Source organism: Wyeomyia smithii, chromosome 1, assembly GCF_029784165.1.
Source record: "Wyeomyia smithii strain HCP4-BCI-WySm-NY-G18 chromosome 1, ASM2978416v1, whole genome shotgun sequence".
Taxonomy (NCBI): Eukaryota; Metazoa; Arthropoda; class Insecta; order Diptera; family Culicidae; genus Wyeomyia; species Wyeomyia smithii.
Window position 1 is genome coordinate 87,287,818 of NC_073694.1, and position 17,003 is coordinate 87,304,820.

A 17,003-nucleotide genomic window follows, 5' to 3' on the forward strand; every position below is an offset into this window, starting at 1 on the left:
AACCGCTATTAGCCCCAAGGCTAAGCGTGCGATATTGTACTAGCATGTTTGATACTAACAAAGCGATAGGTTTTTTTATTACTGAGCTGTTTCACACAAAATGTCCCAGTTTTAATATTCCATTTGTATCGTTATTTTTAATTTGACTGCAACTTTGCATATACGTTTCTATAGTCATTTTATGCTATTGGTTAAATTTTTTGGAACACGACTCATTTTTGAGAAGCATTTGAAAATGCTATTTTGAGAAGGTATTTATGATTATAAATATTTTTAGGGCCAGAACGGTTTGTTTGATCGGTTTGGCGTCTTCGATAAAGTTGTAGATAATAATTTTGTCTTTCCGAAAAAAAAACACTTTATAACTTTTTCTTTGGTTGCATTGTTTAGGTAATCTTTTGTAGATTTTATAAAAAAATAGATTTTTAAAAAATAAGCCGATACCTATCTACGGCTCTATTGTCGTCAGGTTTTACATATTATCGTCCAGGGGGTAAATGATGTCCTAGAGTGTTAAATCTTTGCATGATGGTTCATCATAATGCGGAGCATCTTCCTGCAAAAGATTGGTTATTAATGTCTTCATTAACCCCCGGGCGATAATAGGTAAAACCTGACAATAATTTTAAATTTTTCTGTTACCTTTTTTTCAAAAAATAAAATCGTTTCAAAGTGTTTATTTTTTCCGGAGAGACAAAAATACTAACTACAGCTTTGTAAAAGACGTCATACCGATCAAACAAACCGTTTTGGCCCTGAAAATATTTGTAATCAACAATACCTTCCCGAAATAGCATTTTTCAATAGCTTCTCAAAAATGACTCGTGTTGCAAAATATTAAACCAGTAGCACAGAATGGCATTTTTTGCCTATACAAAGTATCAGCCAAATTAAAAATGACAATATAAATAAAACATTAAATCTGGGACATTTTTTGTGGAACTGCTTAGTAATAAAAAACCTATCGCTTTGTTAGTATCAAACATGTTAGTGTTGTATTCATTATTTTCACTAAACTCAAAAAAACAGTAGTGGCGTATTAGTTGTAGCACCAATCGATTATGATATGGTCGGCGTGCGTCCAGACCGAACCAAGCACCAAAAACATTATTACGAGTGATCGGCTATCAAAGTTTATTCACCCAGTATGTTTCCTACAAGCTGCTGCAGAGAAATTTTGTTATGGTATCATTACGAACTGTTTAGATGATTTTCATTTTTTCATGAGAGATAAATTATAAATTTTAACATCCACTGGTGCTAAAAACTCAATTTTCAAAAAACTGGCGCTTGGTTCGGTCTGGTTGCACGCCGACAATATATGGAGCTAGTAGGGTTATAACATGTGCATCCACTTGGTCTCAGTAGACAGGTTACTACGTTGATCGCGCGGTATACGTTGAATATTTTAATACTCAGCTTGGAACATAGGTTCAATCGATGGGTCAACACTGATGCTCACCTATTTTTTTTCTTGCATCTTATAGCATTTTTTCTCAGCTTTCCAATGCTGGTCTCAGATCGAAAATCGGTAGTTGCGAACACGGTCAAAATTGCATTTTTCTGATATAATCCAAGATGGCGGCCAAATTCAAGATGGCGGCCTAAATTCTGATCACTTCAAATGAAAGCCCTATCATTCTTCTTTACAGAATAGTGCTACTTGTAGTACTTTACATATCGAATTTTAGAGATACAGCTCAAATAATACATCAAGAATTGCAAAAATTTTAACTTTTCTGAAAACTGTTCCGCCCCTTGGTGACCAAGGGGTCAACAAATTCGATGAAACAAAAATGTCACTATCATTTCTTCTCTATTTTTAATAACTATGTGCATTTATATCAAATTTGAAAGACCTTGTGCATCTAGTGGCCTAGTTTCAGCGAGAATTGCTCATATAGGGGTTTTAGAGACCGGGAAAGGTGACTAAGATAGTTCGAGACCCCTCCCTCTTCTGCAGGGGAGGGGTCTCATACAAATGAAACACAAATTTCTGCACATCTCGAAAACTAACCAAGTAAATGGAACCAAATTTGGCATGTGAATGTTTTTAGGAGTAACAAATATGTCCATGTTGATTTGACACCATTCCTTCCTCTGGAAGGAAGGGGTCCCATACAAGTGAAACACAAATTTCTGCACATCTCGAAAACTTACCAAGCGAATGGAACCAAATTTGGCATGTGGATGTTTTTAGGGGTAACAAATATGTCCATGTTGATTCGACACCCTTCCCTCTTCTTGAAGGGAGGGGTCCCAAACAAACAAAACATAAATTTCTGCACATCTCGAAAACTAACCAAGCAAATGGAACCAAATTTGGCATGTGGATGTTTTTAGGAGTAACAAATATGTCCATGTTAATTCGACACCCTTCCCTCTTCTTGAAGGGAGGGGTCCCATACGAATAAAACACAGATTTCTGCACATCTCGAAAACTAAGCAAGCAAATGGAACCAAATTTGGCATGTGGATGTTTTTAGGAGTAACAAATATGTCCATGTTGATTCAACACCCTTCTCTCTTCTGGCAGGGAGGGGTGCCATACAAATGAAACACAAATTTCTGCACATCTCGAAAACAAAGCAAATAAATGGAACCAAATTTGGCATGTGGATGTTTTTAGGAGTAACAAATATGTCCATGTTGATTCGACACCCTTCCCTCTTCTGGAAGGAGGGGTCTCATACACATGAAACACAAATTTTTGCACATCTCGAAAACTAACCAAGTAAATGGAACCAAATTCGGCGTGTGGATGGTTTTAGGAGTAACAAATATGTCCATGTTGATTCGACACCCTTCCCTCTTTTGGAATGGAGGGGTCCCATACAAATGAAACACAAATTTCTGCACATCTCGAAAACTAACCAAGTAAATGGAACCAAATTTGGCATGTGGATGTTTTTAGGAGTAACAAATATGTTCATGTTGATTCGACACCCTTCCCTCTTCTGAAAGGGAGAGGTCCCATACAAATGAAACACAAATTTCTGCACACCTCGAGAACTAACCAAGTAAATGGAACCAAATATGGCATGTGAATGTTTTTAGGAGTAAGAAATATGTCCATGTTGATTCAACACCCTTCCCTCTTCTGGAAGGGAGGGGTCCGATACAAATGAAACACAAATTTCTGCACATCTCGAAAACTAACCAAGCAAATGGAACCAAATTTGGCATGTGGATTCCCTCTTCTAGCACATCTCGAGAACTAACAAAGTAAATGGAACCATATAAGGCAGATGGATGTTTTTACGGGTAACAAATATATCCATGATGGTTTGATACCCTTCCTCTTCTATATGGAAGGAGTCCCATACAAATGAAATACAAATTTCGCACAGCTCGAGAACCAATCAACCAAATACAACCAAATTTAGCATGTGAATATTTTTAGAGGTAACAAATATGTCCATAATGGTTCGGCACCCCTCTCTTTTCTGTAAGGGAGGGGTTCCAAACAAATAAAACACAAATATCTGCACATTTCGAGAACCAACCACATAAATGAAACCAAATTTGGCAGGTGAATGCTTTTTAGGGTAACAAACATGTCCATAATGTTTTTACACCCCTCCTTCTTCTGGAAGGGAAAAATGGCCAATTTCCATCCAATATGAGTATCTCTGGAACCAGAATGATGTACAGAAGCTAGAAATCGATCACAGACACCATTTTAAATTCAAAGATGACGACTTCCGGTGTCTGGTAAACAGCTGAAAATGACCAAATACGATTCAACATGAATGGTTCCGGAGCTAGAATGACACCCAGAGGTCAGAAATTGATGCGACATGCCATTTTGAAATTCAAGATGGCAACTTCCGGTTTCTGAAAAACATCTGAAAAATGACCAAATACTACCCAATAGAGACCCAATATGAGTATTTTCGAAATTGTTATGATGCATCGAAGCCCCAAATCGACCTCAGACATTGTATTGTAGAATGGCGACTTCCGGTGCCTGGAACACAGCCGAAAATGACCAAATACCACCCAATATGGGTGTTTCTTTCACCAGAATGACGCTCAGAGGCCAGAAATTGTCTCCAAATGTCATTTTGAAATCCAAGATAGCGACTTCCGGTTTCTGGAAAATAGCCGGAAATGACCAAATACCACCCAATATGGGCGTTTCTTTAACCAGAATGACGCTCAGAAGCCAGAAATTGTCTCTAAATGCCATTTTAAAATCCAAGGTGCCGACTTCCGGTTTCTGAAAAACAGCGGCAAATGACCAAATTTCACCCAATACAGGTCGGACTCAATTAACCGGAGACTCGATCATCCGGAATTTCAGGCTCGATTACCGGGAATTTTATTTTTTCTGTGTCGGTGTTTTTATCCAAAATTTTACCTTTACCATCCCTTCCGGCATATTTGTTATCATTCATGTCAATTCCGGCATGTTTGGGACATATTCGAAATAAGTGAAAATAATCAATGTCCAATTTATTTTTTTATGCTTCTCAAGAAATCACCCCTGTTCGCCTCAAAAATAATTTCTTGTTACGCCACTGCATCATACAAGCAAAATAAAAATGTTAAAGGGTATGTGCTTGAGTGCACAAACATAGGCTTGCCGTGGGACTATGGTGGGTGTAAAGATTTAGCTCTGCCATAGCCATAATATATAACACACACGAAACGTACAAATACCATACACAATAATCCATGAACAACTCACAAAAAACCACATACACCTGTCATAAACCATAGCATACAAATACCAATACCCACATGAACTGCCATAAATGCATAACAGTCCCATGTAATTTATCATCACTTTTTGCTTAAACCTCAAAAACTTTTTCACATACCCGGTGCTCTCAAAAAATCGCAAGTAAAAGCTTTTTGTTGCTAAATTGATTAGAAAAATACGAATTTTGGCCAGTCCCATGTTACAAATAAACGCAAAACAAGCTCAGTACTGAAAATAACTAGCATAAAATTATGGTCACTATCATAGAAATACCAATTGAAGTACTAATAGGAAAAATAATTAACTTGCATACAAGTATTCTGTCATAAATATATTTACCTCTGATATCAGCATTTTTGCACACACATGTTATACACACATACACACACGCGCTATACACACACATACACACACACACATACACACATACACACACATACACACACGCACACATACACACACGTTACTTACACATACACACACACGTTACTTATACATACACACACATACACGCACAAGCCACTCACACATACACACACACGCTATTCACACACCCACACGCTTGATGTACGACACACTATACCTACACTATCGGCAGCACCCAAACGGCTTTCAAGTCTTCCAATGGTCCCTTCCAACGGCCTCCAATGGTCCCCAGTGCCGTTCACGTCCAATTTCGGGCTGTATTCCAACAATGATATCTGAATTAGATTACCACCGGTGGGGTCCAACTCAGATCGAAGGGAAGCCGAACTGTTCACCTTGACGGTCGACCAGGAAATGATCTTCTCTCAACGCGGAATGTCCTTTTATAGCGTCACTCAGCGTGGGGAACTTGGGTGATTGGGGGAAGAACCAATCACGTGGAAGCATCCCTGCTTTCTTCCTTCGTCGCTTACGTTGGGTGATGAATTCGATGCCAATTGGCTGGCATTGCTAGCCAATGACTGAATGCGTGAAATCATTTCGTCTATGTTTTTGAAGCCTACGTTAAAGAAATATACCAATCGCATGAAAAATGTATGTGGATATTCGACTTTCAAACTTTTCCGCAATTTTCACGGAGTAATAAGAATATGGTAACTTAAATTATCATGTTATACAAATCTTGTATTTTTTAGCTTTCCAACGGCATTTTCCAACTATTGAAATCGGAACAGTTGTTTGAGCGCTATTAGCATCTAAAATCTTCCATTCCGCCAACCAAAAACGTTACATGTTCGATCCAGTTTTCACAGAATGTACCTTAGTATAGTGAAGAAAGACGTAATCCCACGTCAAAAGTAAATATTTATTTTATGTTCGTTAATCGCAAATTTTAATTTTTTTTCTGTGATTCGATTGTCATTTTGAAATCCAAGATGGCGACTTCTGGTTTCTGGAAAATAGCCGAAAATGACCAAATACCACCCAATATGAGTGTTTCTTTAACCAGAATGACGCTCAGAGGCCAGAAATTGTCTCTAAATGTCATTTTGAAATCCAAGATGGGGACTTCCGGTTTCTGAAAAACAGCGGCAAATGACCAAATTTTACCCAATACAGGTCTGACTCGATTTTCCCGAGACTCGATTAACCGGAGACTCGATCATCCGGAATTCAATTATCCGGAATTTTAGACTCGATTACCCGGAATTTTATTTTTTCGGTGTTCGTTTAAAATTTTTTATCCGAAATTTTACCTTTATCATCCCTTCCGGCATATTTGTTATCATTCATGTCACTTCCGGCATGTTTGGGACATATTTGAATTAAGGGAAAATAATCAATGTCCAATTTATTTTTTTATGCTTCTCAAGAAATCACCCCTTTTCGCCTTGAAAAAAAAATATCTGGTTACGCCACTGCATCATACAAATAAAATAAAAAGAAGTAAATATTGCCTTTCTCCTAGAAAGGTATAGCAATCACTTGCAAAACCGAAAGTAAAAAAGTGCTCCAAAGGGCCGAATGGCATATATCACTCGACTCAGCTCGACGAGCTGAGCATTTTCTGTATGTGTGAGTATGTGTGTGTGTATGTGCAGATATTTATTTCTCACTCATGTTTCTCAGAGATGGCTGTACCGATTTTCATAAAATCAGTGTCAAATGGAAGGTCTAGTTGCCTCATAAGACCCTATTGATTTGTTTTGCAATCGGACTATTACTTTGCCTGTTATGTTTAAAAATGTGAAATCCAGCTATGAAAAGGAACATATTCCGAAGACTACTTGGACTCACTCACTTATCTCAGAGATGGCCGACCCGATTTCCACAAAATTAGTGTCAAATGAATGGTCTAGCTGCCTCAGAAGATCCTATTGAATTTTACTGTAATCGAACTGTAACTTCATTTGTAATGTACCGACTTGTGAAAATCACGAAACTTCATTATCTCAGAAACTACACAACCGATTTGATTATTATTATCAGATGAACGGGCTAGTTAAGGGTTAACTGATGAATTATGATTGAACACGTGGTTTCAAAGTTTGGCTGCCCTACACGTTCCCATTTCATTTGATTATAATCGAACTTAAGCAACCGTTATGTATAAAATTGTTAATAAAACAACGAAAGTCTATTATCTCAAAGATTACATGACTTATTTGAACATAACTAGTGTCATATGAACGAGTCATCTCTCCAACTTACAAATAACAAACTTCATAACAATTTGATATGTGGCTCAAAAGTTATGGAAAGAAGAGAAATTCAAAGACTATTTAAAACTATACCTGCTTTGATCGATATATGTGGCCTCAACATAATTTAAATGTGGTATCGTACTATTTGAACGTTCCAAATTCATTGATTCCTTGCAATGTGTTTAAAGTCTGCAAGTGCACGACGAATCGGTCATAGGATATGATCAAAGTCAAATAACAAACCGTTTGAAATGATTGGTTTTATCGAAATGACAATATCCTAAACTTTTGGCTTCTGTACATCGCCTTAATTCTAAATATATTCATATTAAGTGGTATTCTGCCATTTTCAGCAGACTTTCTGGCATCAATCTGACACCGGAAATACCCATATTGGGAGGTATTTTCCAGAAACTAAAAGTGGTCGTCTTTAAATTCAAAATGGTGTCCAGGGTCAATGTTTGGTTTCTATGCATCATCACGTTTACGGAAATATCCATATTGAGTAGTATTCGGTCATTTCTGACTGTTGCCTATAAGTTGCCACTTAGCAATTCAAAATGGTGCCTGAGGTCAATTGTGAGCTCCTTGCATCATTCTGGTTCCAGAGATACTCATATTGGATAGTATTTGTTTATTTTAGGCTGTTTTTCACGAACCGGTAGTCGCCATCTTGGATTTCAAAATTGTATTTGGATACTGGTGGTTTGGACTGTTTTTCAGAAGCCGAAAGTCGTCATTTTGGACTTTAAAATTGCCTGTGAAATCAATTTCTGTCATCTGGGCGTAATTCTGGTTCCAAAAACATGCATATTGAATGGTATTTGGTCATTTCCGGCTGTTTGCCAGACACCGGAAGTCACCATCTTAAAATTCAAGATTGTGTCTGTGATCAATTTTTAGTTTCTGTGCATTTTTCTGGTTCCAGAAATACTAATATTTAATGGGAATCGTCCATTTTAGGCTGTTTTCCAGAAACCGGAAGTTGCCATCTTACAATTCAAAATGTTGTCTGAAGTCGATTTGTGGCTCCAGTGCATCATTACGGTTCCGGAAATACCCATATTGGGTGGTGTTTGGTCATTTGCCGCTGTTTTTCCGACACCGGAAGTCGCCATTTTGGATTTCATAATGGCATTTGGAGACAATTTCTGGATTTTGAACGGCAAACTGGTTAAAGAAAAACTAATATGGGTGGTATTTGGTCATTTTCAGCTGTTTTCAGAAACTGGAAGTGAAATCCAGCTATGAAAAGGAACATATTCCGAAGACTACTTGGACTCACTCACTTATCTCAGAGATGGCCGACCCGATTTCCACAAAATTAGTGTCAAATGAATGGTCTAGCTGCCTCAGAAGATCCTATTGATTTTTACTGTAATCGAACTGTAACTTCATTTGTAATGTACCGACTTGTGAAAATCACGAAACTTCATTATCTCAGAAACTACACAACCGATTTGATTATTATTATCAGATGAGCGGGCTAGTTAAGGGTTAACTGATGAATTATGATTGAACACGTGGTTTCAAAGTTTGGCTGCCCTACACGTTTCCATTTCATTTGATTATAATCGAACTTAAGCAACCGTTATGTATTAAATTGTTAATAAAACAACGAAAGTCTATTATCTCAAAGATTACATGACTTATTTGAACATAACTAGTGTCATATGAACGAGTCATCTCTCCAACTTACAAATAACAAACTTCATAACAATTTGATATGTGGCTCAAAAGTTATGGAAAGAAGAGAAATTCAAAGACTATTTAAAACTATACCTGCTTTGATCGATATATGTGGCCTCAACATAATTTAAATGTGGTATCGTACTATTTGAACGTTCCAAATTCATTGATTCCTTGCAATGTGTTTAAAGTCTGCAAGTGCACGACGAATCGGTCATAGGATATGATCAAAGTCAAATAACAAACCGTTTGAAATGATTGGTTTTATCGAAATGACAATATCCTAAACTTTTGGCTTCTGTACATCGCCTTAATTCTAAATATATTCATATTAAGTGGTATTCTGCCATTTTCAGCAGACTTTCTGGCATCAATCTGACACCGGAAATACCCATATTGGGAGGTATTTTCCAGAAACTAAAAGTGGTCGTCTTTAAATTCAAAATGGTGTCCAGGGTCAATGTTTGGTTTCTATGCATCATCACGTTTACGGAAATATCCACATTGAGTATTATTCGGTCATTTCTGACTGTTGCCTATAAGTTGCCACTTAGCAATTCAAAATGGTGCCTGAGGTCAATTGTGAGCTCCTTGCATCATTCTGGTTCCAGAGATACTCATATTGGATAGTATTTGTTTATTTTAGGCTGTTTTTCACGAACCGGTAGTCGCCATCTTGGATTTCAAAATTGTATTTGGATACTGGTGGTTTGGACTGTTTTTCAGAAGCCGAAAGTCGTCATTTTGGACTTTAAAATTGCCTGTGAAATCAATTTCTGTCATCTGGGCGTAATTCTGGTTCCGAAAACATGCATATTGAATGGAATTTGGTCATTTCCGGCTGTTTGCCAGACACCGGAAGTCACCATCTTAAAATTCAAGATTGTGTCTGTGATCAATTTTTAGTTTCTGTGCATCTTTCTGGTTCCAGAAATACTAATATTTAATGGGAATCGTCCATTTTAGGCTGTTTTCCAGAAACCGGAAGTTGCCATCTTACAATTCAAAATGTTGTCTGAAGTCGATTTGTGGCTCCAGTGCATCATTACGGTTCCGGAAATACCCATATTGGGTGGTATTTGGTCATTTGCCGCTGTTTTTCCGACACCGGAAGTCGCCATTTTGGATTTCATAATAGCATTTGGAGACAATTTCTGGATTTTGAACGGCAAACTGGTTAAAGAAAAACTAATATTGGGTGGTATTTGGTCATTTTCAGCTGTTTTCAGAAACTGGAAGTCGCCATCTTAGAATTTAAAATGCTATCTGTGGTCGATTTTAGCTCCTGTGTATTATTCTAAATCCGGATGTTATTATATTGGGTGGAAATCGGCCATTTTTGGCTGTTTTCCAGAAACCGGAAGTTGCCATCTTACTATCCAAAATGTTGTCTGAGGTCTATTATGGAACATATCTGTTACCACTAAAAACATTCACCTGCCAATATGGTTCCATTTATTAGTTCGCGATTAGATTAGTTCGCGAGATGTGCAGAAATTTGTGAAGAAACGTGTACTTCCAGAAGAGGGAGGGGCGTAAACCATTATGGACATATTTGTTACCTCTAAAAACATTCACATACCAAATTTGGTTGTGTTTTCTTGATTCGTTCTTGAGCTGTGCGAAATTTGTGTTTCATTTCCATGGGATCCCTCCCTTATAGAAGAGGGAGTCGGGTGTCAAACCATTATGTACATATTTGTTACCACTAAAAACATTCACCTGCCAAATTTTGTTCCATTTGGTTGATTAGTTCTCGAGATGTGCACAAATTTGTGTTTCATCCAACTATTATGGACATATTAGTTACCCCTTAAAACATCCACATGCCAAATTCGGTTTCATTTGCTTGGTTTGTTCTTGAGTTGTGCAGAAATTTATTTTTCATTTGTATGGGACTCCTTCCTTCCAGAAGAGGGAGGGGTCTCAAACTATCATAGGAACCTTTATCGGCACCAAAAACCCCTACATACAAATTTTCACGTCGATCGGTTCGGTAGTTTTCGGGCCTATATGGATCAGACAGACAGACTTGACTGCATTTTTATTTGTAAAGATTACAACATCAATATTTTAGAACCTAAAGAGTGAATATACATTTATTGGATTGAAGCGGTCATGTAAATCTATTTTTACAAATAAAAAATTGAATGAGAAAGGCTGGGTCTGACCGCTAGGTGGATTAATTTAGGTTTTCTTCGATTAAATACTTGTGCTATGAAAATCACAACGTACGACCAAAACGAGTGGAATAGGAAATCGCTTGCTTCAATTTTTTATTTGACTTTTTGGCTCTACAGAATGCCAACACACGTTTCTATAGCTCGTAAATGCAATTAACTAACAATGTTTTATGCACACAAAACAGAATTTATGTGCACAATAACCTTAAGTCTAGTTACTCGTTCTAGCACTAAGTTTCTTCAATACATTCAATCCTTGTTCTTGGTACTCCAACTTAGACATCCAAAATGCGTCTCGATCTTTCGTCACTTCTGCCAAAACTGCCCCACCTACAAATGAAAAGAAAAACGTCAATTCATACATACTACAACAATAAATACAACACCGACCAATGAAAACCATATCTTTTCTTCTGGGTGGATCCTCGATGCGAATTTTAAATTTAGACAATTTTTCGCTGTCATTTTTAAGAACGCGTTCTAAATATAACTGCTTAATTTCTCGCTCCAAACGACTAGGAAGTCCAGGATACATAGTCGAACCACCAGATAGAACGATATGCTTATAAAGTTCTGAGCGCATATCGATATCTGCTGCTTGTATTGTAGAGAATACCAATTCAGCGATACCTTGACCTTCAACATTTATCAGATGAGGCTGAAAAAGGGCCTCTGGTGCCTCAAAGCGTTCGCCACCAACCTTAATAACTCGGCCATCTGGTAACTGAATAATAAAAAGTAAAACTTGTAATTGACACTGGATTAGGGTTATTATGAAAATTCCTTACAGTGTATGATTCCACAAGAACTGTAGTTTCTAAAGCAAGCCGTTGCTCCATTTCAATATCATACCCAATGTAGCAAAGTTTTTCTTTCATCATACGCACAGTTTCAAAATCAGCCGAATGATTAAAAGCGTATCCCCGGAGCAACAAAAGTTTGATCAAATAGCGAGTTATATCACGTCCAGCAATATCTAACCGGCGAGTAAGATGCGGTAACGCAAACTCCTCATAAACTGGGCAGATATGTGTCACACCATCTCCAGAATCAATAACGACACCACTAATCAGGCCCTGCGCATATAACGTCAACACAGCTTGGATTGCGATATATGTGGAATCAAAGCCATATTTTTCAAACATGACTTCGATCATTTTTTCTCGATTCTTGGTAGGATTCATAGGAGGTTCTGTAAGTAAGATTTTGGTGTTGGTTGGATCGATATTCATCTTTTTAGGTCCAAAAGTATAATCCCAGACATGACACATGTCCTCCCAATTGCGCACCACGCCATTTTCCATTGGATAAGAAACCTCTAGTAGTGATCGCAGCTGTGACGCTTCATCGCCAACCATTAAATCCTGCGAAAACATATAGCAATATATCAATATGAAATCCAAACGGATACCCAGTAAAAAAACGAAATTAGTAGAATATACGAACATAATAAACAGTGCTTTTTCGATTTTATCACGGTCAAAAAAATTTTCACCGTGAATTTGTCGAAACCGTGAATTCAGTGAATTTAGAAAAAAATGTGTTTTTTTGTGTTGGATTTAATTAAAATTTATATTTTGAGTAAAATGATGCATTTTCATAATTCAATGGAATATAGGTTCAGGATACAAAAGAATAAACAAAAGAAAAATCAGTTCACGATGTTTTTCTCCACAGAAATTTCGCGAACTTTCTCACGGCAATTATACATTAGACTGAGTCACGGTTATATGGGATAGAAGCGATGGTGTTATTTTTTCGCTCCCATGCACTTTTCGTGTTCCTTATGGGTCCTATAATAACTACTAGCAATACAGCTGCAACATGCTGCTGTTCCAAATTCAACCATGTGATGAGAAAAGATATCGCTTAAATTTATCTTGGAGGCTTCCCCGAAAATACTATGAGCAAAAATCACACTTTGACATCTCTAGAGAATAAGTATTGAAAAAGTGGATTTTCCCATATAAAATCGTATGGAAGCTTTGAAAATCGGGCGCAAATCGGGCGTTTCACCGACCGATCTGAAAAGTTACACAGTTGTTATGGGACCCATGAGAAACACGAAAAGTGCACGGGAGCTAACATTTATTTTTTGTCCGACCCTATTATACATGCAAGATCAATTTGATTTGTACTGCCCATTCTTCAACAGCTGCTAGATTTTAGAATTTTTAAATCCGCGTTTTATGAGCACCAAACTATAGGGCTTTTTAAGCTGTTAACAGTTTTCTTTCTCAACTGCTCGAATAATACGTAAATTTTGCTCTAAAGTCAACGGAATACGTATTGAAATACGGTTACGTTTCATTTTTCTCAAAATTATGACACAAATATATTGTAACAGATATGATACTTGGTTGCCCCAGGAAATTTATCAAATAAATTGAGTGAATTGAGTAAACTTATACACATGCAATAACCCAAGGCACTCGAAAAAGCAGTGTATATATATATATATATATATATATATATATATATATATATATATATATATATATATATATATATATATATATATATATATATATATATATATATATATATATATATATATATATATATATATATATATATATATATATATATATATATATTAGGGTGGGGAATCGTTATATGGAAAAAAACGAAATTTGATAACAGAAAGCCAGAACCAAGTTTTTTTTGTTCTATTTGGGGCCCCAAATAATCCTGAATTTATTGGAAATCGATTGGTTTTGTCTCCGCTTGGCGCATTGCATTTTAAATTCATATGGAGATTTGTATGGAAAAACCAACTATTTTGCATTTTCCATTCTAAAGAGCTCAAAATGGCTCAAACCATAGGTTTAATGACTTCATATGGTAGGTTTTTTGATGCCTAACAACTTGGCCGAAGACACTAAAGAGCTAGGGTGTGCCAAAAAATACCAGAGCTGTCCAAAGTTGAGTGTGTCGAAATTTATGTTGCAAATCATTTTTTCTGCCAACACTTCCAGCGTACCGGCGACAGTAAGATTTCCATCAGAAGTAACCTCTGAAACACGATGTAGATTCTATTTACCCTTAGAATATTGACCTAAATTTGTTTGCTTGGTCCAGCTGAGTGTATAAACTCGTTACGACAGGTTACTTCTGATGGGAATCCTACTGACGCCGGTACATTGGTAATGTTGGCAGAAAACAAGATTTTCTGCATTTAAATCGACATACTCAACTTTGAACAGCTATGGCTCTTCTTAGGGACATTCTAGCTCTTCAGTGTCTTTTGCAAAGTTGTTAGGCATCTAAAATACTATACTTTAACATAATGTAGTGCATTATTAGAGCATTATTGAGCTCTCTAGAAAGGTAAAAGCAAAAAAGTAGGTTTTCCCATATAAATTTTCATACAAATTTGAAATGCAATGCGCCAAGCGAAGACAAAACCAATCGACTTCAAGTAAGTTTAGGGTTGTATGGGACCCCAAAAGGAACCAAAAAAACTTGGTTCTGGAAAATCGATTATTTTTCCCCACCCTAATATATAATATATATATATATATATATATATATATATATATATATATATATATATATATATATATATATATATATATATATATATATATATATATATATATATATATATATATATATATATATATATATATATATATATATATATATATATATATATATATATATATATATATATTATATATACAAATAAAAAATTGAATGAGAAAGGCTGGGTCTGACCGCTAGGTGGATTAATTTAGGTTTTCTTCGATTAAATACTTGTGCTATGAAAATCACAACGTACGACCAAAACGAGTGGAATAGGAAATCGCTTTGCTTCAATTTTTATTTGACTTTTTGGCTCTACAGAATGCCAACACACGTTTCTATAGCTCGTAAATGCAATTAACTAACAATGTTTTATGCACACAAAACAGAATTTATGTGCACAATAACCTTAAGTCTAGTTACTCGTTCTAGCACTAAGTTTCTTCAATACATTCAATCCTTGTTCTTGGTACTCCAACTTAGACATCCAAAATGCGTCTCGATCTTTCGTCACTTCTGCCAAACTGCCCCACCTACAAAATGAAAAGAAAAACGTCAATTCATACATACTACAACAATAAATACAACACCGACCAATGAAAACCATATCTTTTCTTCTGGGTGGATCCTCGATGCGATTTTAAATTTAGACAATTTTTCGCTGTCATTTTAAGAACGCGTTCTAAATATAACTGCTTAATTTCTCGCTCCAAACGACTAGGAAGTCCAGGATACATAGTCGAACCACCAGATAGAACGATATGCTTATAAAGTTCTGAGCGCATATCGATATCTGCTGCTTGTATTGTAGAGAATACCAATTCAGCGATACCTTGACCTTCAACATTTATCAGATGAGGCTGAAAAAGGGCCTCTGGTGCCTCAAAGCGTTCGCCACCAACCTTAATAACTCGGCCATCTGGTAACTGAATAATAAAAAGTAAAACTTGTAATTGACACTGGATTAGGGTATTATGAAAATTCCTTACAGTGTATGATTCCACAAGAACTGTAGTTTCTAAAGCAAGCCGTTGCTCCATTTCAATATCATACCCAATGTAGCAAAGTTTTTCTTTCATCATACGCACAGTTTCAAAATCAGCCGAATGATTAAAAGCGTATCCCCGGAGCAACAAAAGTTTGATCAAATAGCGAGTTATATCACGTCCAGCAATATCTAACCGGCGAGTAAGATGCGGTAACGCAAACTCCTCATAAACTGGGCAGATATGTGTCACACCATCTCCAGAATCAATAACGACACCACTAATCAGGCCCTGCGCAATATAACGTCAACACAGCTTGGATTGCGATATATGTGGAATCAAAGCCATATTTTTCAAACATGACTTCGATCATTTTTTCTCGATTCTTGGTAGGATTCATAGGAGGTTCTGTAAGTAAGATTTTGGTGTTGGTTGGATCGATATCATCTTTTTAGGTCCAAAAGTATAATCCCAGACATGACACATGTCCTCCCAATTGCGCACCACGCCATTTTCCATTGGATAAGAAACCTCTAGTAGTGATCGCAGCTGTGACGCTTCATCGCCAACCATTAAATCCTGCGAAAAACATATAGCAATATATCAATATGAAATCCAAACGGATACCCAGTAAAAAAACGAAATTAGTAGAATATACGAACATAATAAACAGTGCTTTTTCGATTTTATCACGGTCAAAAAAATTTTCACCGTGAATTTGTCGAAACCGTGAATTCAGTGAATTTAGAAAAAAATGTGTTTTTTTGTGTTGGATTTAATTAAAATTTATATTTGAGTAAAATGATGCATTTTCATAATTCAATGGAATATAGGTTCAGGATACAAAAGAATAAACAAAAGAAAAATCAGTTCACGATGTTTTTCTCCACAGAAATTTCGCGAACTTCTCACGTCCAATTATACATTAGACTGAGTCACGGTTATATGGGATAGAAGCGATGGTGTTATTTTTTCGCTCCCATGCACTTTTCGTGTTCCTTATGGGTCCTATAATAACTACTAGCAATACAGCTGCAACATGCTGCTGTTCCAAATTCAACCATGTGATGAGAAAAGATATCGCTTAAATTTATCTTGGAGGCTTCCCCGAAAATACTATGAGCAAAAATCACACTTTGACATCTCTAGAGAATAAGTATTGAAAAAGTGGATTTTCCCATATAAAATCGTATGGAAGCTTTGAAAATCGGGCGCAAATCGGGCGTTTCACCGACCGATCTGAAAAGTTACACAGTTGTTATGGGACCCATGAGAAACA

General features: G+C 36.5%; 1 protein-coding gene and 1 pseudogene across 1 annotated transcript; both read right to left on the reverse strand.

The window, feature by feature from the left end:
- Window positions 1–11,054: 11,054 nt before the first annotated feature.
- Window positions 11,055–15,168, reverse strand: LOC129718035 (actin-related protein 2). Its single transcript, XM_055668434.1, has 4 exons — window positions 15,147–15,168; window positions 11,999–12,574; window positions 11,601–11,934; window positions 11,055–11,540 (listed from the first exon to the last, which is right to left on the reverse strand). The coding sequence occupies exons 2-4, from the start codon at window positions 12,566–12,568 to the stop codon at window positions 11,422–11,424; spliced, it is 1,023 nt and encodes a 340-aa protein (XP_055524409.1). The 5' UTR covers window positions 12,569–12,574; window positions 15,147–15,168; the 3' UTR covers window positions 11,055–11,421.
- LOC129716901 (actin-related protein 2-like) overlaps window positions 15,154–17,003 on the reverse strand; it is a 104,894-nt pseudogene continuing 103,044 nt past the window's right edge.

Excerpts from the sequence above, each read along its gene's own strand:
- LOC129718035 (XM_055668434.1), bottom strand. The coding sequence starts at position 12,568 with ATGGTTGGCGATGAAGCGTCACAGCTGCGATCACTACTAGAGGTTTCT. Across the intron at positions 11,935-11,998 it reads TTCTTGTGGAATCATACACT|TTACCAGATGGCCGAGTTAT; the intron begins GTAAGGAATTTT and ends TTTATTATTCAG. Across the intron at positions 11,541-11,600 it reads AAAAGATATGGTTTTCATTG|GTGGGGCAGTTTTGGCAGAA; the intron begins GTCGGTGTTGTA and ends TTTCATTTGTAG.